This window comes from Pyxicephalus adspersus, chromosome 6 (assembly GCF_032062135.1).
Source record: "Pyxicephalus adspersus chromosome 6, UCB_Pads_2.0, whole genome shotgun sequence".
Taxonomy (NCBI): domain Eukaryota; kingdom Metazoa; phylum Chordata; class Amphibia; order Anura; family Pyxicephalidae; genus Pyxicephalus; species Pyxicephalus adspersus.
The window spans coordinates 57,877,621-57,899,808 of record NC_092863.1 but is presented as its reverse complement, the minus strand read 5'-3'; the positions used below and the strand labels follow the sequence as shown (position 1 = coordinate 57,899,808).

Sequence of the window (22,188 nt, the reverse complement as noted above, 5' to 3'; positions counted from 1 at the left end):
TCTCCAAACATAAAAAAGACAGAAGATGTGAAACATAATGAAAAAAAAAATAAAATTAATGTACAGTTAAAATACAGTAAAAGGAAATAGCAACAAACAATAAATAAACGAACAATCCTCCCAACTTGATTGTGGTTATTTAAAGCAACCACTAGATGGTGCCCGTGTGACAATGTGATCTCTATGGTGATAGTTCTGATGATCATATGACCGGAAGCATCTGGAAGAAGCCTTTTCTGTGGTTTCTCTGAATTCTTCCCATGGGAGGACAGGGTCCCCCAATGCAGCCACACACACCTCATATAGTCTTCTAAGAGGAGTGCCATATCACTGAGAGGAAGAGGTCCGGCTGCAGAGAGTAACCTTCACCCTGGGAGCCCCGAGTCTGACACCCACCTCCTCCTCCTCACACCCACACACTGCAAAATGAGTCACCCAGGTCAGTGCAGAGACCTGAGCAACACTTCCCTGTGTGTGTGCAGCCTTGTCCCAGTCTACCTGTCAGGCATGGAGAACATAGGGGGAGCCTGTATACAGTAACCTCCATCAGCCCAGCCAGTCCTACACACACTGACTATCACTGACACTAAGCTGAATTCTCTCTGCTGGGCCTGGAGCTCCTCACCCCTTCACCCTAGGTAAGCAAGCAGCGAGCCTCATATCCTCATATATATATATATATATATATATATATATAATCGTGTATGCTTCTACAGCCACTGCACATTATCACCTCTTTGTCTCTTGCAGATGGATAGTAACACAGTGCTGCAATCAGATTTCAAGGAAGGTAATTGCTGTCTTTAATCCTTCTCTGTAAAATAGAAAAACTTTTTCATATTTAACTTTATTTGTATTTTGCTGTCCTGTGCTAAAGCAGAATTAAAGTGAAAAGAAAAAAATCACACTTTTAATCTCGCAGATCCCTCGATAGCGCTGGACCTTCCCATGATCTGATCCCGTGTCGTCCTAAAATTCTTCCTTGTTCCTGGCTCTAAGCAAGTGCAGGGCACCGCCATCTTCTTTTGTCTCTTCCGGTCTTCCTGCTATGTCACCTGATCTGGCACTGCGCATGTGGCGTAGCCCACTGTGAATGTGCGCATTTGTGAGATTGGCATCTCTTTCCCTTTAGTGAAAAAAATGCTTAGTGCAAAAAAGAAAAAAGGGTGCAGGCCCGCCCCCTTAAGTCTTGATCACCGGCTGCTCCTTCTGCGCATCATCAAGATCAAGCATGCGCAGAAGGAGCAGCCAGTGATCAAGACTTAAGGGGAGCGATGCTGCATTCTTTAATCTTTTTTTTTTTTTGCACAAAAAAAATTTGTTTTTTATTTTTCATAAAACGGTAGACAGCCCTATATATGAAGTAAAAATGTTAAGTTTACTGCCTAGGCAGATATGGGTACGCTTATGGTGCCAGTGGCTCCATAGGTTTTGTTTACTTATTTCCTGTTCTTTTTTATTGTTGTGTTTCCCTATTTTGTGTTTTATGGATAAGTCCTGCAGGTCCTAGAGGGCAAAACTGCTAAATTCTGCAGAAAATCTATATATTGGCATGGTTCAGATGCTCTGATTTCTCTGTATTTCATGGCTGACAATAATATCATAGTTTTATCTCACAATGTCCAGGGTTTAAATTCTTCTTCTAAAACGAGGAAGGTTTTCAACTGGTATTCATCCTTGCGAGCTCATATTTTGGGCTTACAGGAAATACGGTTTTTAGTTTCCTCTCACCCTAAATATTTTCAGTCCTTTCCTCAAATTTTTCAGGCATGTTTTTCAGACAAAAGGGGAGTTTTAACCACTTTCCATCAATCTGTCCCTATTTGTTGTGATTTTGAATTGGCAAATCCTACAGGCTATTTAATACTTCAGGGTAAACTGATGATGTCAGTCGATGTCACCATAATCAATTACTATGCTCCCAACTCCCATCAATTGCGATTTTTAAAACATCTTTTTTCTGTAATCGAAAAGAACTCAACAGGTATACTATTGATGATGGGAGATTCAAATTTAATTATTGACCCCATGCTCGACCAATCATCTAAAGCAAGTTCTGATTCTTCAGTTTTTGATTCTCGATTACCCTCCGATATTTCTAAACTATTAATGCGCCATCAGTGGATTGATGTTTGGCAAGATCTTAATCCCACCACTATAGACTGCATATTTTATTCAGCTGCTTATTTTATTCTGCAACACATGGTAGTTTCACCAGAATTGACCATATATTTGTACAACAACAATTTCTCCCCCAGGTTTCCTAATCAAAGATTCTAATAACCCCATGGTCTGACCATTACCCAATAATGATTCAGTGTAATTTTTTGAGCCCTAAGTCCGGTGTATTTCACTGGCATGTCAATGACGCACTGCTTTCCTCTCCTAGGGTAGCCGAGGAAATTGAACAGGTATTGACTCTGTATTTTGATATTAACAGTCCCTCAGTGCAGTCGCCAAATACATTTTGGGATGCCCATAAAGCTACGTTCCGTGGGGCCATTATCTAATTATCTTCCTGTCAGAAAAAGGCTAAGAAACGGGAAAATTGAGGAATTGTCTAAAGTTCTAGAGCAATTGGATGATAGGATGAAATCTAATTCTTCTGGCCAGCTGTACAAAGAAGCCCAACAATTAAGAGTAGAACTAAACAGTTTACTAGATTTTGAAGTGGAAAAGCAAATTTGTTGGTCTAAATGGAACTATTACGCACAAGCAAATAAACCTGGCCCTATGTTGGCAAAGGTGCTGTCCCCTAAGCTGGACCCCATTAAATTGCGTAAGCCTATTTGTCATATGATGGCTATCTCCAAACATGTTTGTTCTATGTTTATCTAGGTACTTTCCAAAATCTATGGCTCCACCGGTCCTTTTAATGCTGAGAAAGCAACTTTTTTCTGGCCTTACCCTGCCAGCCTTAACCAAATCTATGGCGGAATCAATGGAAGCTGAGATTAAACTAGAGGAAGTTTAATTAGCGAATAAAACTTTAAAATCCTCAAAAGCACCCGGGCTCGATGCGTTTTCTGGAATTCTAGCTCCCAAACTAGTGAATATGTTCAATTATTTGAGGACTCATCCAGACCGCCCTATGTCTTCCCTTTAAGCCCACATTGTCATGATTCCGAAACCTTGAAAAGACTCTTTAGACCCACATAACTATAGGCCAATCTCTCTACTAAATATTGATATAAAAATGTTGACCAAAATACTGGCGAATAGACTCAACAAAATTTTACATACCTTGATCCATAAGGATCAGGTAGGTTTTGTCCCTTTTAAACAACCCTCTAATAGTACTCAGAAATTAGTCTCTTTGATTATGCACACCGTGAAAAATTCCCAGCATGCTTTTAGCTTTAGATATCCAAAAATATCTTGGGTCTATTTTCTGTTCCTAAGCGCTTGAAATTTTGCACAGGGTTTCTGACATGGCTGAAGGCATTTTATTCTAATCCCTCGGCGAGGATCCGCTACTTATGTCTTATTTCTCGAAATCCTTTCCCATATTCTGAGGAACGAGACAAGGGTTTCCATTGTCACCTATCCTATTCATTTTAGCAATGAAACCTTTGGCATGTCTACTTGGAGAAAATCCTGATATTCAGGGCAACCCAATAGCAGACTCGTCCTATAAACTAAGTCTATTTGCGGACGATCTCCTATTGACCATCACTCAGCCAAGAATCTCACAACCCAATTCGATCTATGTGCCTAAGATGTTTGCCAGAGTTTCAAATGTTTGGTGGTCAATGGGCAGAAGTCTGTGGCTTTAAGTGTGACTTTGATCAGCTGTGTGCTACCCTTCAAGAGGAGATTCTTTTTAAGTGGGCTCCATCCCATCTGGAATATTTAGGCATAAATTTGACCAACAATTACACAACGTTGCTACTCGCTAATTATTCTGTTTGTTTCTACACCTAAGGCAGTTGATGAACAAATGGGATTCTCACACTATTTCTTGGATAGGTAGGATTACCTCTGTAAAAATGACGATTCTCCCGAAACTGTTGTACTATTTTAGTACCTACACACATGCTAAAGACGTTCCAGAAGGCGATTTTCTCTTTTATTTGGAACAACAAAAAGTCAATCATAGCCAGGAACACTATGTATGGACATAAGCGTCACGGAGGTTCAGGGGTTCCCAATGTTTTAAAATATTATCAGGCGACCCAAATAGCCCCGTTGACCTCCTTATTTGCTGGTCATAAAGCCCCACCTTGAGTTCACCTGGAAACAGTTCTAGTCTCTCCATTAGATATATGTTCTCTTCCCTGGCTCCCATACAAACAACGCCCCCGCTCTATAAGTGTTCATTTAAGGCAAGTTCTCAAAGTATAGGATGATGTTAGGTACTCTGTGGGTTTTATGTCTCCACACACCCCGCTTCTTCCAATCCAATGAAACCCTCTCTTTCAGCCTGGTCTACAATCCCCTGAAGCTTTTAATTGGTGGATAGCTCATAATTATGGGACAGTTTTTTCTATTCTAGGGAGGTGTTCTATTCTCAGTTGGGAGGAGATCCATACGGCACACCGAGCACTGAGATTTTTCGATATCTACAATTGAAACATTGGCTTGATTCTCTGGAGGGATGGACTTATCAGTCAAATTAACTATGTTTGAGCATGTGTGCTATAGAACGCATCTCTGCCCGAAACTGATATCTATACTGTATCAAAAGTCACTTGCGCATCACTGCATTCTTACAAGTCACAGTGGGAAAGAGATTTAGGTGTGATTAGATCTGATGAAGAATGGTTCAGTACCTGGGCGAAAATGGCTAAATGCTCGACAAATGTATTAACTTTGGAATCCACTTTCAAAGTTATGATGTGGTGGTACATGGTGCCATCTAAAATTAAATATATTTCCCCCACGATATCACAATTTTGTTTCCGGTGCTGTCAGGAGCGAGGTACAGACTCCCATGTTTGGTGGTCCTGTCCTTCTGTTATTAGATTCTAGAGTAGAGTGTTTCGTTTGCTGAGTACTGTCTTCTCCAAGCATGTGCGTAGGGACCCCTGGGTAGCCCTGCTGCAATTTAAACCATCCAACCTCTCTAATGTTAAATTCCAATTGTGTTTACATATACCGATTGCAGCAAAACAAATCATTACGAAACACTGGAAAACACAAGCTATCCCATTTTTCGAAGTTTTGAAACGAGTTGATAACACATTTCCTTACGAAAAACTCTCCAGTGTCCTAAATGACTCACAAGAAAAATTCTTTGCCATGGGATCCCTGGCAGCAGTATTCTTTGCCAAATTTGCAGTTGATGTAATTACCATTTAGGTATGGACCAATTTTTAACTGGTGTTTGTATGATGACTTCCTTTTCCCCCTCTTTTTCTTTTCTTTTATTTGTATCGTTGTTGTTTTTTTTTTTATTGTTTGCTGTTGTACTTGAGATTTTATTTTTGTACATTTAATATTGTTCTATGACCTTTATTATGCACGCTGTGCTGTATCCCTATTTTTGTTATGCATAAAATTTGTTTAAAAAACTATTGAAACCAAAATGTTGAGTTTTGATCCACTTTAAAGCAAAACCCTATGTGAAAGGTGTAATGGCCCTTCTTTAAAACGGAAATATGTGTAACTAGTACAAACCTGCAAGCAGCCCGGTTGTTTATTGCAGTGACAGGAGATGTGACTCCTAAAATTAAAATACATTTGCCTGCCTGATTGTAGTTTTTTTTTTTTTTTTTTTTTTTTTTTTTACACCTCTTCTCTGTCATGGGTGCTGCCATCTTCCCCCAGTCCTGTTTCAGATCATTGACCATCTTGATTGAGTTTATTCATTCCTGGCAGCCGACGGATGTGCAGTTTAATGTACATTGAGGAAAATATTTTGAGTGGGCATGTGAGTTTATTTTATTGCATAATTGACATCTACTGTTGCTTCTGCAATAATGAACCTGCTTGCTGACATTGTTTACCTATTTTAGTACAATGTCCCTTGCTTTCAGTGGTCTCTTTGCAACGGTCATACATGCCCCCTGGCAGAGTCCAAGCTGAAGTTCTCCGATCTGCAGAGAGTATGATATTTGGTGGCTGAAGAGCTATAGATCTGACTTAGTAGGTGATCTATGTTCCCTCTACAGAGGGACCGCTGCTTCCACACGGGGACAGGCATTTCTACTCAGTCTGTATCTCCTTTCTAAACTTCAAGACTTTGCACATCTTTCGTACCTGTAATGTATTTAGCTGATTTAAAGTGACAAGTAAATTGGGTTAAAGCATTTGTCTTGTTTTGTGCGTGACAATGACTCAGCTCTGAATAATATTAATCCATCCCAGTATGCAGATTCCTAACTGTACACAGTAATAAAAGCCAGTGATATTCCACAGGTATTAATTAAGTACAGAAAAATCTGCAGACTCATTGCAGCTTCGCCACCAAATATCTGCAATAAATGTATTTAAAACATTTGTAAATTGTATTCCCATGCAGTCTTTATTCCTCTGTTATTACTCATTTTCCAAATCATTATAAATAAATTGGTTAGACATTCCCCTTTTAAAGTACCTGTCATACCTTGTCATTCCTAAGCAATTTAGTTAATTATTATCTAAGTAATCTACTTTTGAAAAGACATATTATTGGCCCCCTTCTTTGCATCAGAGCAATGGTAGTGTGTAATAAGTATGAGTAGTTATTTTTGGGGTGCCCCAGCTCCCAACCCCCATCACTAAGGCATCCTTTAAATGCATTGCCCACAGTGATTATAGGAGGTTAAGCACTTTTCTGCCCCATCCCCATTGTAGAGGGGTGTGTTAGCTGTCCCAATTACTGGGGTGACATAATTATTATTGCACTTTGCTACAGGTGCGTCGGTGGACAGGTGGACATTGCTAGAGGCTGTGTTGTTGTCACATGACTGCTAGCACTGCTTGGTGCAGTGATCTGGGCGTAATTTTTTAAAGCTCTCCAAGGCTGGAGAGGATACACTTTCATCAGTGAAGCTGGGTAATCCATAAAACCTGAAATGGATCTGGTACAGGATTATAAACATATGCTAGCAAATGTCTTTGAAGGAATCCATTCCAGGTTTGCTGGATCACCCAGCTTCACTGATGGAAGTGTATCCTCCCCAGCCTTGGAGAGCTTTATTAAATCAGGCCCTATGTGTCCCAATGTGTCCTGTGCTTCTGTACGCAATACAGTCTGATGATCATGGCAGAAATACTGTTTTATAATAATAATATTAATCATGACTGGTGAGAGGGATTGTTCATAACCTGCTAAAAATGTCAGACCTCCCTAGATAATGCACACATGTGAATTTGAGCCTCCATAATCGACTAATAATACACTCATTGTACAGCAAAGAAACCAGAGCACCTGTGCAAGACTGAAGTTATGTAAAAAAAAAAAAAAAAATCTGGCTGTATTGTTTTTTGATTCACTGACCTGAAAGTTTGTATTGGATAAAATCTGATCTGTATGTTTGTTTCAGGGGATCAGCACTACAGCCAGGTGACTTGCATTTTCAGAAGAATGTTGATTTTTTTTTCTAGTAATATTTTAATATTTAAACAGCACATGAGGGCAGTATTCTGAGGTGTTTCATTTATACTAGTACTCAGAGCTGACAAACGTCCTTCATTGTCTTGTTTTAAGGTTATGAATGAATTGTTGTAAAGTTTGTTTTTCATTTGACATGGTTACATTGTGTTATCCTGTAGAAAGTTCATAAGCATAGGTCAAAGTTTTCCTACATACTTCTGCAACATGACAGAAATAAAGCATATAAAAGGGATAGCATATACGTGTGTTCTATACAGTTTATATATTGCATGCACAAACACAGTATGATGGAAAAAAACCTAAAATATAAAGCATGTTGGAGAGCAGAGAAAAGACATGTGATCATCTGCTTCAGATAGGTCATAGACATTTATAAATATTAGGTTGTTCTTTCCTCTTGTATAACATATTACATATCATAAAGTGACAATAATTCAGTTGAAATGGAATATTCATATAGTCCTTCTTGACAACTAACAAATAAGTTGTGATGTGGTCACCCCCTCACGATTCTGTAGAGGAGGTTTTTATTGACCTAATAGCTAGACATAGAATCCCTAGCAAACTTGCAGCAATTAAACATTCAGTGTCCTGACGCGTTTTGGCACTAGGGGCTTTATCAAGGGACTTGAGGAAGGTCAAGAGTAAGAATCCTCTTGTGTACTCCTCCTTTTCCCCTGATCATTTTATCAACATAACCAGCCATTTTACATCCTACTCCTGACCTTCCTCAAGTCCCCTTATGAAGCCCCCAGTGGTGAAACGTGTCGGGACACTAAATGTTTATTTGCTGCAAGTTTGCTGGAGATTCTATGTCTACCTATTAGGTAAAAAAAACATCCTCAACAGAATTGTGTGGGTTGACCGCATCACAACTTATTTGTTAGTTGTCAAGAATGACTATATGAATATTCCAGTTCAACAGAATTATTGTCACTTTATGATATGTAATATGTTTTTATTCAATACATTGCTGCATAACAAATACCCTGGATATCTTTTGTGTTTCAATTACTTTTACTGATATTATCAGGGTATGCAGCCAGTACTTTACAACTGATAAACTCTTGATTGGCACTTTTCCTTTAATATTTTTTCTTCTCATTTGAGAGAGTTACAGGTTGGGTTTCTAGTATGGTACTAAAGTACTCTACTCAGAAATGTAGGATTTATACTATCTGATATCTCCCAGTGACCACTGGTGATATCTGTGCATTAAGCTATTGGGGCCAATATGTGTGTGTGAATGATTTTTTTTTTTTGCAGCAGAAGTTGTTGGAAAACACAATGTTGAGTAGGAATCTGTAAAGCACTCGGGTGACAGAAGCTCATGGAATTTATGGTTTTCTTGTTTGGGTAGAGAGTTTAGCAACCCATGAGCTGACTCAACATAATGTCCCTTTTGGGTGGGCTATCCCATGAAGATAACTGTGTTCACTTTATACATTATATTGTGATCTGCATTCTTAAGGAAATTATGTATTGCAAAGACTGGAAAATGTTGCTTGTTCTTCTGCATGCCTAAAGTTTAAACTTTTATAAAAAAATAAAAATAAAAAAAACTTTTTGTATGAACCTGTTTGATTGTAATATTCTAAGACAGAGGTAGGCAAACTCTGGCCCTTAGGCCAGATACGGCCCAGACAGTATTCCAGTCCAGCCTAACGCCCCCCTAGTTATTTATTCTTGGATTCGGCCTAATTGATTCATCACGATATTGCGAGTTCCCGCGATATCATAGAGTTCCTGCACAGTAACCTCAATTACTATGCCTAAAGAGAAGAGGCAACGCACAGCTACCAGTCTCCGGAAGGTTGACGTCGTCTTCAACCCCGAATAGACTGACGAATTATTCTTTGTCCAATGTGGCAACAAAACCCTGTGTTTAGTGTGCAACGACACCAACAGCACTTTCAAGCGGTCGAATCTCAAGGGGCATTTTGATGCCAAGCACGCGCACATGTACAGAGCCTACACAGCGGATGAGTGGAAGACTGAGGCTGCTGGCTTGCAGTCACGGTTGGAAAACCCCTTTCCTTGGAAACCTTGTTTCTTCTGCCCTAGTGTTCCTTCTTGATGTCCTAAAATGGCCTAGTAGTCCAAAAAGATTGCCGACCTTTGTTCTATAATAAAGCTCCTGCTACATAGGGAATCTTATTGGCTTGTAAAATTTCCCATCATACCCTAAAAAATGCTCCCTACGTGGGTACCTGTGCTTACCTTCTTTTCTAGAAATTACCAATTTTGCGTCAAGCTCAAATCGCAGGCATTGCAAAAGCAGCTTCATGGAGGTTGATAGAGCTTAGCGGAAGGTCAGAGGCAAGTCAGAAATGACCTGTTGCTTTCTGGGAATAATAAAGCTCTTACATTAAGTGCTAATAAGTTAGTGCTACTGCATTGGTGCTTGAATGCCTATGCTTACTTCTATCCTGCCAAAGTTCCTACAAATGGGCATGTGAGCAACAGACCTGGACTATTGAGTAAGGGATCCTGAACTGACAACGGATGTTGTGTTTTTTTTTTGTTGTTTTGTTTTGTTTTGTTTTTTTTTGATCATGTGGACAGCATATGACAGAAGGATGCAATATGGGATTAGGGCAGGCTGATAGAAGCAGTGTGACATCTGAGTCTCCAATGTCTTCTGTTGTCAGATACCACAGGACCCCTTTAGAGGCCTTGTGGGATCCATAACTTGATGGGGTTAAAGCTGTTTTGTCACCGCATGTAGGAGGATTATACAACATTCCTATAAATTTAGGCATACATAAACATACAAGCAAACATGGCTGCACCATACATACAGTTATAATTCCATCCTTCTAAAGTCACAGCAATAATGTAGTGACATTCTCACAGCATCTAGTGTGGACACAAGCTGCTACTGTTCTTGGTCTTCTGGGCTGTAACTGCAGATTGTGTGTGAGAACTGCAGGTAGCATGGCCCTGCCGGTACAAGGGAGGCTTTGGGAGGTAGGGGAAAGCTCCTGGGGGCCTTGAGGAATGTGTTGGGCCTGAACAATTGCTTATTCAGCAGACCCAAGAACTGTCCCTGTGCATAATGACACTCTGAGCATAGTACAACGTGTTGTGGTTGCCATTAATTTTGAATGGCACTCCCTGTGCATCCACAGCATACTGCAACGCAATAAAACACACAATGAGCTTTGTTTGATTTTTTTTTCTGTGTTGGGGCCCATTCTGGTTGTGATAATGTACTGTATCAAAAGATAAAGCTCAATGAAAAGCATTTGTTACAGCAGCACATCAAGTTGTGAATAGAATTTTAATCATCATCTATGGATCATCAGCACCAAAATGAACAATTGCATAGCATGCTGTATTGGTGTGTGTGTGTGTGCGGGTACGATGGCGTGTATAGTAATTACTAAATGACTGCTTGTTGCTGAATGCAACTGTGTCATTGTGTGATGAATCTTCGATGATTTTCCAATGATTTTGAAAGCATATGATCACTATGGTACAGTCTGGAGTCAATGTTTGCAGGAATACAACGGCAGCTGTAGCCCCTATTCTATATACATCTGACCATTCGTGCAACAGGACCTTCACTTTTTAATTTTATTTTACAAATAAAACTGCAGCATAAAGATCTTACAGGAGCCTGGTGTCAGATACAATCTCCTGACTGAATGTAGCATCCACATGCACCTGTCCAAGCCTCATGATTAAAAGAGTCCTCACAAAGTAAATTAGTTTGAGTTGATACTTGGTAAATCAGATTATGGGAGACAAATGGGACAAAATAATACACTTTTTTTGTGTGATGGTGTGACTATTCTAGAGTTTGAGGAAAACAGTAGGACCTGACTATAATGACCATGTTATTGAGGAAAGGAGCAGAGAGCCTTTGCCTGATGAAAGCAGGATTCTGATATGTTTATGGAATGTTACAGGAATCCACTTCTGTACAAACAGTACTGGTGGTGGATTGAACTTTATGTAAGGTAAAGAGAGTGATTGCATAGTTAGCTGACCTGGCTAACACCCTTTTCTGGTTTTATTGGATTGAAGGAATTTGTCCCTGGATTTCTCTTACAGTCAGCTGGTAATATATCCTTTCAGTTCCTTTGTGAGTGGGTGTGTGGTATCTGACTGTAAAACACTAGGTTCAATAACTGTTTATATATAGACTTTTCTTTTGATATATGGAACGCGCCTGTTCAAGTCTGCTCCCTGACATTCCCTCATTCTCTAACCACCAAAGAATGTCAGGTTTGGCTCATGTACTCACTTGTTTGGTAGTAGAACCAGCCCCCATTTAATGCATTTTTCCTTGACTCTCATTTGACAGAGATGTCAACTCTACAACTTTGCAATGCTTCTATGTTGATATACCATCATTGTTTGATGTAAACAGCTATGCAAAATGTTTAAGTAGGGTTAACATAGTATGTCAGGCTGAAAAAAGACATAAGTCCTTCAAGTTCAACCACTAGGGAAATAAACATATCCCAGGTATAAAACCCTATAAAACATAGCTGGTCCAGAGAAAGGCAAAAAAAAACCCTGGTATATTTTGCTGCTACAGGGGAAAAAATTCCTTCCTGATTCCATGAGGCAATGGGATGTTCCCTGGATCATCAGCCTGTTATCTTTACTTTTTTTGGTCACTCAGATTCACCATTGGTAGTCTATTTTTCGAAGTCATAGAGAGCGTTAATAAATTGGGCCTTATGTGACCCAACAGAACATATTTGTCATTGGAGGGGTCCATTGAATACTTTAGAGGGCTCAGGTCATGTCATAACCCCATGACATGCCATTTTGCATGCCTTATGCAGCTAATAGTTCATAATATCAGAATTAATAAATATACATCTAATATAACACTAATATTTTGGATTTTAAGAGAGTAAATATATGTAATCCATTTTATTCTTTACAGAGCCTGGGAGTAGTCTGTTTGCTGCACAACATGAATAAAAAAATAAACATAGAAAAGGGCCAAAAGCACTCTTCATTGGTTAATAGTATACCAAAATATACATTGCAAGTAGCACTACTTAGGGCTCTTTCTGACAAGATACTTGTGGAGCTGGGATAGGAAGGCTGTTGGGGGTTGAGAAAAAAAAAACAACTTACCAGTGTAGTAAAATTTGTATAATTTATATTACTGCTACTTCATATGCTGCATTTACCAGTGTTTTTCTTCACAGATGCTCCGGTCTTACTAGCAGAGCTACGTCCTGGTAGAGAGCAACTGTATGACTGGAAGTCCAGCTGTGAGACATGGAGCGTTGCCTTCTCCCCTGATGGTTTGTGGTTTGCCTGGTCTCAAGGACATGGTGTCATTAAACTCATCCCCTGGCCACTAGAAGAGGAACAGCTGTAAGAATGTTGATATTTTATTACATTATTATGATATAAGAAATATATTACAATACAATATATTAACACAGGTCAACATGTCGTATTCATCAGATATAATTTTATGTGAGCTTTTGTGGTATTTTTGATGCAAATCTGTGTTCAGTTTTTGTCTAACACGCCTTTTTGTGATGCAGCTAATTATATATTGTGTGAAATTCGTTATAAATAGCCTTAACATAATACAACATTTAATTAGTTTTCTTTTTTTAAGGTTGGATTTTGTAACTATATTAGTACTCATAACTCAGGGAAAAACTGCAAACAGATCTGAAATCTGCTCAAAAAACTGATTTGGAAAAGTTTGCTGTGGTTTCTGATGATTATCAAAACTAATTTTTTTGTTGACCTGTGTAATATAATACAATACTACAACAGTTGCGTATGTAAAAATCAAGTCTATGTCCCAAGATGTTGAAAAAACAAGCTGACTGACATCAACGACAGTAGTGGACAACGATAATCAGTGGTTTCTATATCACAGAGCCCTAGGGACAGCAAACCAGTAGCCCTTCTTGCCAGCTGTTTGCATCCCTCACAACCACAAACTGGAGAATCTCATCCCAAAGTTTTCTTGCCATCAATCTCCTGGGGTCAGATGAGCTGACAATAAACTGCATTTCCCCCCATCCCTAACAGACTTTTCTAATACATTGATTACCTTTAGAAAAAATGCTTGTTTAGGAGCAGTGCCATTTTTATTTAATTTACTAGATAACTTTTTATTTTTCCAGGCGAGCACCATCCTATAGAACGAAAAGTCAATGCTACAAGAGTGTGGAAGTGAAGGGGAAATATAATCAGAAAGAGAAATTTTTGGACTGTGGTCAGATTGTCTGGAGTTTAGCATTTGGTTCCTCATCTTCTCCAGCAGGATGGAAGCTGTGGCCACGTTCCAGGCAACAAGCAACAGGATCTCTTGGGTCTTGGCTGCTTTTAGCAACAGGGCTTAGTGATGGTCATGTCAAAGTTTGGGAAGTGCATACAGGTAAATAAATAAACTCTACAGCTTTTATCATTGCAGGCTACTACTTGTCAGTGATTGCTTTTCTATATTGTATCAGTTTTCTAACAGGCTGTGTGCTTTGCCTTTAATGACAAAAGGAAAGGGACTAATTGGCTGTCATTACCACAGGTCGCCTGCTCTTCAATTTATCTGGGCACCAAGATGTGGTAAGAGACCTGAGCTTTACTACAAATGGCAGCCTGACCCTTGTCTCTGCATCCCGAGATAAGACTCTGCATGTATGGGACTTGAAAAAGGACGGTATGACTTTTAAATTTGCTAGTATTTTATCTACTAAAATTTACTTAGATGCTACAGAGGATCAATATTTCCTGCTCAACTGGAACAGGGAATATTGTTTGCAACAATTGCATGTATTCCACCCCGACCTCTCCCCCCCCCCCGATTCATGCTTTCTAAGATATGACTGTTGCCTTTTTACTATTTGAATATATCTATGTAAGCTTTCATTCCTGCTCATCACATCCTCCTAGACTTCTAAAGGGCTCATCTGATTTTATCTATTTTCCTTGGACACTAGATGCTGCACATGTGCAGCAGAGAAGATTGTTTTCCAGCCAGCAGTTCCAATTGTGAGAATCTGTGGAGGGGTAGGGAAAGTTACATTTTCAGAGCCAGAAGTTATGTAGGGGGAGTAGGTGTACTTGTATGTTCCTCCCTTGTTTTCATGTGTTTCCTCTCACATACCAAAAATATGCAGTTAGGTAAACTCAAAATTATCCTTGAACTGTGGTAATGATATAAAACTATGGTAGGGACATTAGATTGGGAGCCCCTTTTAGGGAATGTTAATGAGATGAATATGGACTTTGTGCTGCATAATGTCAGCTCTATGTAAATACAAGAAAATAATATTTGTAGCATAATTATTATACTTATATTTTATACAGTTGCTAAATAGTAACTTTGCCCGGAAAAGACTTCTCTTGAACGTGCAGAATGATTGTTGTCATTGCTGTCATTCTGTCTGCTTACATACATAACATGCACGTTCAGGTTCAGGTCTCTCAGTCATTGTTTGCTGTCCAGGGTGTGTGAATTTCTGAAATAGTTCAGCATCCGTAGCTATGCTTTCAGGAAAGTACACACCCAGTTGTCATGTAGAACTGGAAATGCAACTACCTAAAGCAGCATATAGACATAGAATTAACAAGACCGCTTTGGAGTGAATTTTAATAATGAATGATAATTTACTTAGTTACTCAGAAAGGTAAATAGGGAATATAATACTAGGCAATATTAACAATATATACTGTATACAAAACTGTTCTATAATACTTATGTAAAAAGTACAACTATGTGTTAAAGCCTTGGTGAGCATTGCATTAAGTCAGATCATGCTGTGTTTTTAAAAAGTGTGTTAAATTGCATTAAAGCTGAATGACAAAGAGGTGAACAAATGTATGTTGTGTACATTGCAGTATCACACACATCTCTGAGCATGAACGTGTAGTAACACAATGCACTAGTGGTAAGAAGCCACTCATGGAATGTCACTGCTACACTTAGTCTCAGTTGTGACAAATGGACATATGTAACCAGTTATGCAGCTGCCTTGTGGTGCCCATGCATTTGATCGACAGGTAAAGTGTACCATATGAATACCCTGCATTCACATTGTTTTATGTGGAGGAATTAGGACTTAGTGTACATACAGACATATAAACTAGAGAGGGTAAGATCCTCTATTAAGGTCATGCCTTCTATATTCTGTTTGGGAGATTGTTTTTTTTGTCTCTGGTACAGGAAGTGGGAAGCATATGCTAACATGTATACGTATGGCAATGAGACCTTTTTATTAGTGTATTGGGAAATAATTGATTTGTTCTTGTTGACATGATCTCCTGTTGTATCATCATGGCAGTAGGGTTCAATAATCACTATAGAAGCCCCTGTCCAAAACAGGAAAAACAAATAACAGTTTCTACTTTTACTGGTCTCAAAAGTCACTGCACATTCCTCACCAGTATGTGCATAGAATGCAGAAAGCTGGCAAAGGTTGGAACCCTAATATAGTTTTGTCTGTGGTGAAAGCAAGCAGTCTTTGATTGGGTCACATAGTAGTCCTAAGGTAGAGAAGTCAAACTCATTCATTTGGGTCAATTTCCTTGAACACCAGGCCAGAATCTAGGCAGGTACAACCTATCTGTATATAGTGCTAAGGAGTGATTTTGTCTCTGTATTTTGCAGGTAAATTGATCCAGGTGCTATCTGGACACATCCAGTGGGTCTATTGCTGTTCTATCTCGCCAGACTGCAGTATGCTGTGTTCTGCTGCAGGAGAGAGCTCGGTGAGATACCACGCACATTATTCCCTGTGTCACCGCAATCCATACACACAGCTACCAATATTATCCCAGTGAAATCACTTGGGACTGCTTTGATTTACCATTTAATATTTGCAGGGTTACATGTCATGTCAAATTGGAGCATCTGACTGTTGTGTTTGTGGGTCTGTTCCATAGAAAACAACCTAATACCCTGACATACATTCATATTCTTCAGCCTGTCTGATGAATGTCTCTACTTTTGGCACTGATGTGATGTACTTGCTCTTACAGGATACATAAGAAAGCAACACAATAATGGGTCAGTCGTGTTCATGATATTCACATAGTTTACATGTTTATATTTCAGCTGTGAATTTGGCTATTTGAATTGTGCAGGAATGTATATTCTGCTCACAGCTTGTACTGGTAAATCTTATTGTACTTGGTTTTTATCTCTTGTTTCCTTTGATTTTTTTTTTTTAATTTACCATCTGTAGGTTCTGCTTTGGAGCATGCGATCGTACACTCTTATTCGGAAGCTGGAAGGTCACCAGAACAGTGTTGTATCATGTGACTTCTCTCCAGATTCTGCACTCTTAATCACAGCCTCTTATGACACTACAATGATTTTGTGGGATCCTTATACAGGCCAAAAGCTAAGACAGTTTCTGTAAGTAGTTGTTAGTTTTTGTAGTTCTTTTTCTTTCGTAGTTCTTCTTTTTTAAGCTCCTGATGCACAAATAATTCCCAAATATTAGAAGAAAAAAAGAAATTTAGTGAAAACTAAACTCCAGGATGTCTCTACTCCTCTGCAAACATTCTATCTATCTCATCTTCCCCTACACCTTCTCCCTAATGTCCTAGCTCCCTCAGCCCCCCCCCCCCCCCCCATACCCCCTTGTTGTCTTTTTATCCACGTGTTCTCTAGCACTTTTATATACCAATTTTTTTCAGACTGTTTTACCAAGATTGTACTAATTTGTTTGGAATATTATATATACAGATGTTATGTTTGTATACTTATTTTGTTTTTTTTTCAACCTTAAAATATTTATGCCCCCCCCCCCCTGTTTTTTTTCTGTACCCCATTGAAAGTCCTAAATAAAGAATGTTTAAAAAACAAAACAAAACATTCTATCTATCTCAGCATGCAGGAAGAAGCCATCTGTGAGGAACCTCACAATACAACCCACAAGTTCCTTACGGAACCACATGTCCCATGATCCTTTGGTTATAATACCAAGCGTGGACAATTCTCTGACTAGTGGTGGGTGGGCTTGAAGGATTAGTCCCATGAAATTATTTCTAAAGCCCAAAAGAGCTGAATTGATTTTTTTTAGATACAGATAACAAATCAGTATGTTCAAAATTAAAAGCAATTGTAGCAAATTATACCTTAGTTGTAATAAGCCAGATGAACAATATTTGTCATTTTTAGCAAAACTGGAGTAAAATGTCTATTGTTGACTGCTGTATTTTACTCTCAGCCATATTTCAATGTCTCGTGATCTGGACTATAGCTCTCCGGAAACACAGCTCAGCTCTCTGAGATCCGTCTGCTTTTCACCGGAAGGGTTGTACCTCGCAAGCCTGGCAGACGACAGGTGAGCAGAATTCTGTGCATTCATTCAGTTGTATTATCAATGAATACATTCATCTAACACCTGCTACCTCAATAGTGTATCAAGCTGGAACTTGTACTATTAGAGACAATTTTTAGTCAGCTTTAGCCTGACATTTCATATATTAAGTATAAAGGCTAAAAGTAAAAAAGACAGTACAATAGAATAAATTGGTAAAAAATGAAATGTTTTGTTGAAATCTATGTGAATAGGGTAAGTAGCCAGTTCAAAATAAAGTAAAGTAGTCTAAAGAGATCAGATTTTTGATAAATACATTTTTCAAAGACAATTTTGCAGTTTTAAAATGTTTTTTTTTTTCTTGAGGTACTAAAATGTTTAAAACGCAGACACATTTTATGCCAACAGGTTTCTGAGAATATGGTCCTTGGAACACGAAGAGCCCTTGTCTGCTGCTCCTGTAACAAATGGTCTGTGTTGTACCTTCTTTCCACATGGAGGAGTTCTCGCTACAGGGTGAGCAAAGTATGAAAAGAAAACATTTTAAAACTTTCAGTTTTGAACCATGCTTTCTAGTCATCTCCTAATTCTAATTCTCCTAAATGGATACCCAATGGCCACCCTGCCAGTGAACCAACACTTCTGTATCTAAGGTTGGATTACTTTAATTTCTAAGCTGATGAGGGGGTTTTGGGGGCCGGTTCACTAATATACCCATATTTATGTGAGGACAGAACAGACAGAACAAATATGCTGTCATTCAAGGTATCCGAAGGCTGTCAGGCTGTTCTGACAAACTAGCTTCCTTACTTTTTACAGCACTGATCTGGAACTAGCATGCATCAGGAAAGTTGGAAACTACTCACTTGCATGCTTTTTGAGACCATTGACTCAGAGTCCCCATGACAACCTGGCAACTAAAATATTTAGTAGGAGAGATCAATTATGACCACCTCTAGTCGAAGACTTTTTTTTTAAGAAAAAAGAAATTAGGTTATTCGATTTGTTAGGATTGGTTGACAGCAGAAGATAAACCTTTAAAGAGGAAGTAAACTCAAAAGTGCCCAAAACAAAAAAAAATCCACTTACCTTCAATCCTGCAGTGCAGTCGATCAGTCCGGAGGTCTCTTCCATCAGGTCCCGCGTCATCCTGGCATCCGTCTTTGGGCGGTGCCACCGTTCCTTCTCCTATTCTTCTGGGTTCGTCCTATGTCTCCCCAACACAGGCACGAGATTGGGTGACGTAGATTTGGAAAAAAAACTTCTATGCATGCGTGAGATCGGCTTTATTTCCCTTTTTAACGAAAGGAGCACTTAGGGTGTCAAGCTCTGGCTGGCGGGCCAAATCTGACCCTCAAGGTCCTTTTTTTTTTCGGCCCCCCAAAGAATTCCGAAAATGAACTACACCTGGCCTGCCCGCATTACCACCTCACATCATCATTTTCAATACATGCAATACATAGACATTATTCCTGTACATCAATCATGTGACACAAAGCCTAGGCAATGATCACATGGTGCCTGACTATCTGGGGCACTGTGTTTGTTTCAGTCCAATAGAGACTGCATAGTGTAATATTTAGTGTCAGTCAAAGATAGGCATAGATAGATAGAAATTAGTCTTTTTAACCCTAAAGTGTGTGTAGAGGGTTTTTTTTTTAGTTATGGATGAAGTAGTAAACTTCCTCAATTGTTTCAATAAATTTAAAGTTTGGCCCCCGACTTGGTCTATATTTTTAATTTCGGCCCTCTGTGTGTTTGAGTTTGACACCCCTGGCCTAGCCGATCGAGAATTTAGGGGGCGGTGCTGCACTGTGTTCCACTTTAAAAAAAAAAAAACAAACAGAATTTTTACCTTGCATAAAAGTGTTGTCTACCCTTTTATGCAAAATGAAAATTCTGAGTATAGATACACTTTAATCTGCCACAATGAATACAACGTGGTAAGATCAAGATGTAAATAATACACAGTTGTGGATTGTTTACACATTGTAGAGAAGGCTCCAATGATTATGCCTCCTGTTAAGCCACCTGATGACTTCTTGTAATAAAGTTTTGTATTGATATAAAATTGAGTCATTTTCTGTATTTCAGAAATCGAGATGGACATGTTCAGTTCTGGACATCACCTCGAGTCCTATCTTCACTTAGGCACTTGTGTCGTAAAGCACTCCGTTGTTTCCTAACCACTTATCAGGTCCTCGCGCTGCCAATTCCTGGAAAGATGAAGGATTTTCTTACTTACAGGACTAATTATTAGTTTTCTGACAGTGATGAGGAATACTGCGGACATGGACCTAATTCTAGAATCTGAAACCTTGCACAGTAGCTGCAGTTTATGGGAAATAACCTTGATCAGCACATGGTGTCACTTGTGTAAAGACTGAGGCAAAGATAATTTGCAATGGGATGAATTGTGAGTTTAGGAGCAGATTTGTTCTTGTATAAGAATCATGTTTGTATCTCGAATGATGCAGGACAGAAAAAATCCCATATTTTAACTTAGATCTAATCAGAATCATAACAATCATGTTTAAAACGTAATACATTTGCACAGTAAAGAAGCAAAAAAGCCAAGAATAAAGTGGAGAAAAGAATTATGTGGTGGTAATTCAAGCTGTGGATTTGCTACAGTACTATGTAGAAGGTGGGGTTTATAGGGCACAAAACATGCCCTTCTCATTTAAAATATTTTTTTTTATTTAAACACCCTGAAATTGCATATTATGCATGCATACTTGTAATTCTGTGTTACCTCATTGGCTATACTAAATATTATCAGTATGCCATAACCTAGTCTCTTAGCATTAATGGGAGGTTATGTATTCTTTTCAGCACAGGAAGTTCTCTCTAGTAACTTTATTTATTTTATTTACTCACAAACCAAACATGTCTGTTCCTTACCCTAATATCCTTTTCTGCCCTTTTATCAGCCACTTGTTAATTGATTCAGTAAATAGGAGGGGGGGCAAATGTGTGCGCTGCCCCTAATAAATCATTATGTTCATACAGTTCAGAGATTGTGGTGTGTATGAATTAAAGAACAATGGCTTCAGTACTTTAAAATCACTAAACTACATCAAACCTCCCAAACTGCGATTACTTGCTTTCAGTGGATTTTTCTGAAAGTACTGAAGCATGATTGCCAGACAAACTAGCATTTTCAGGGGAGCTTAGTAGAAATAACTGAACCGTGCAATAGTTGCCAAAACCAACACTGCACATCAAAGAAATCAGAGAGCCTTAGTGGAATAGTTTTCCTGAGCTTAATATTTTACTTTTATAGCTTTGTTTATTCTGTCATTTCATGTGCAGGAGTCCTGCTGCACACAGTGGGGTTGGGTTGATGGCAAGGACCAAGGAGGTAATAGGTTTAGGAGTCCACCAAAAAAAAAGTACAGTTGCACCCAAAAGCCCCAATTATTTTAAGGGGTTAAAAAATAAACCTGTAAGTGCATCCCTCTATCAAAGTAGAGGCTCCTTCCAGGCATGGCTTTCCTGACAAAAAGGCACCTTTTTTTTGTCCCACTCCCTTTTGTTTTCTGTATCTTTGCATTGAATGTAAACATAGGCTGTGCAGCATAAAGAGTGATTTCTATCCCAACAAGCACCGGATTTGCAGCCCTCCTCTTTTGGGTGAAACAGTACTTTTACTTTGAACTTGCTTGAGTCTATTAACAAAATGATTAACTGTAAAAACATTCCTCTTATAAATACTTTTTTTCTATTTAGTGGTGCCTAGTGTTACCATAAAATATCTTTACAGTAATTGGATTTTTATTTTTTTGTGTTCTAGGTGCACAGAAACAATTTCCTCTGTATTTGTGTTACTCCATGTATGTGCCTTGGTAGAATGTTGTAACCACCAGGCTGACAATCCTAATGCTTACTACATCATCGGAAAAGTGTGATTATAAAATTATATTTATTTTAAGTATTTACTCTAATAAACATACTTTTGGAGTTTAAACTGAAACTATTGGCTAACAATCCCATTACCCACCCAGTGTGACATTTTACCTCATACTGTGCACTAGAAATAAGCATAAGTGTATTGCAATTGTACATTGTATTTTTGCAGAAAATTTTCTACACTAAAAGGGAAAAATCTTCTGGTGTTACAATACATCAGGTGACACAAACAGGGATCATGTTATGCTTTGTATGATCAGAATGTGGAGATGTATTGAAATAAAATGCCTTAGAATATGTGGCTGTTTTTAATATACATGCAGTACATAATGAAAGCATACCATGCATTATATTATTATATACATATGTCTCAGTGGTTTTTGAGCTTGATATGACTTTGTTCAAATTATTTCCTTTTTTCCCCCATATAAGTTTTGCACTGCTGGAGACATACCTATAATGTGTATGTAC

At 38.7% G+C, this 22,188-nt stretch overlaps 1 protein-coding gene across 2 annotated transcripts; it reads left to right on the top strand.

Moving 5' to 3' along the window:
- Positions 1 to 221: 221 nt before the first annotated feature.
- Positions 222 to 22,014, top strand: WSB2 (WD repeat and SOCS box containing 2). Of its 2 annotated transcripts, none has more exons than XM_072415953.1 (10): positions 222 to 638; positions 751 to 790; positions 12,718 to 12,889; positions 13,663 to 13,916; positions 14,064 to 14,195; positions 16,146 to 16,246; positions 16,723 to 16,895; positions 17,746 to 17,829; positions 18,214 to 18,321; positions 19,900 to 22,014. In XM_072415953.1, the coding sequence occupies exons 2-10, from the start codon at positions 751 to 753 to the stop codon at positions 20,063 to 20,065; spliced, it is 1,230 nt and encodes a 409-aa protein (XP_072272054.1). In that variant the 5' UTR covers positions 222 to 638; the 3' UTR covers positions 20,066 to 22,014. The 2 variants fall into 2 exon arrangements, with proteins under 2 accessions (XP_072272054.1, XP_072272052.1); XM_072415951.1 differs by having other exon boundaries at positions 17,713 to 17,829.
- Positions 22,015 to 22,188: the final 174 nt, after the last annotated feature.

Excerpts from the sequence above, each read along its gene's own strand:
- WSB2 (XM_072415951.1), top strand. The coding sequence starts at position 751 with ATGGATAGTAACACAGTGCTGCAATCAGATTTCAAGGAAG. Across the intron at positions 14,196-16,145 it reads ATGGGACTTGAAAAAGGACG|GTAAATTGATCCAGGTGCTA; the intron begins GTATGACTTTTA and ends TGTATTTTGCAG. Across the intron at positions 17,830-18,213 it reads GCAAGCCTGGCAGACGACAG|GTTTCTGAGAATATGGTCCT; the intron begins GTGAGCAGAATT and ends TTATGCCAACAG.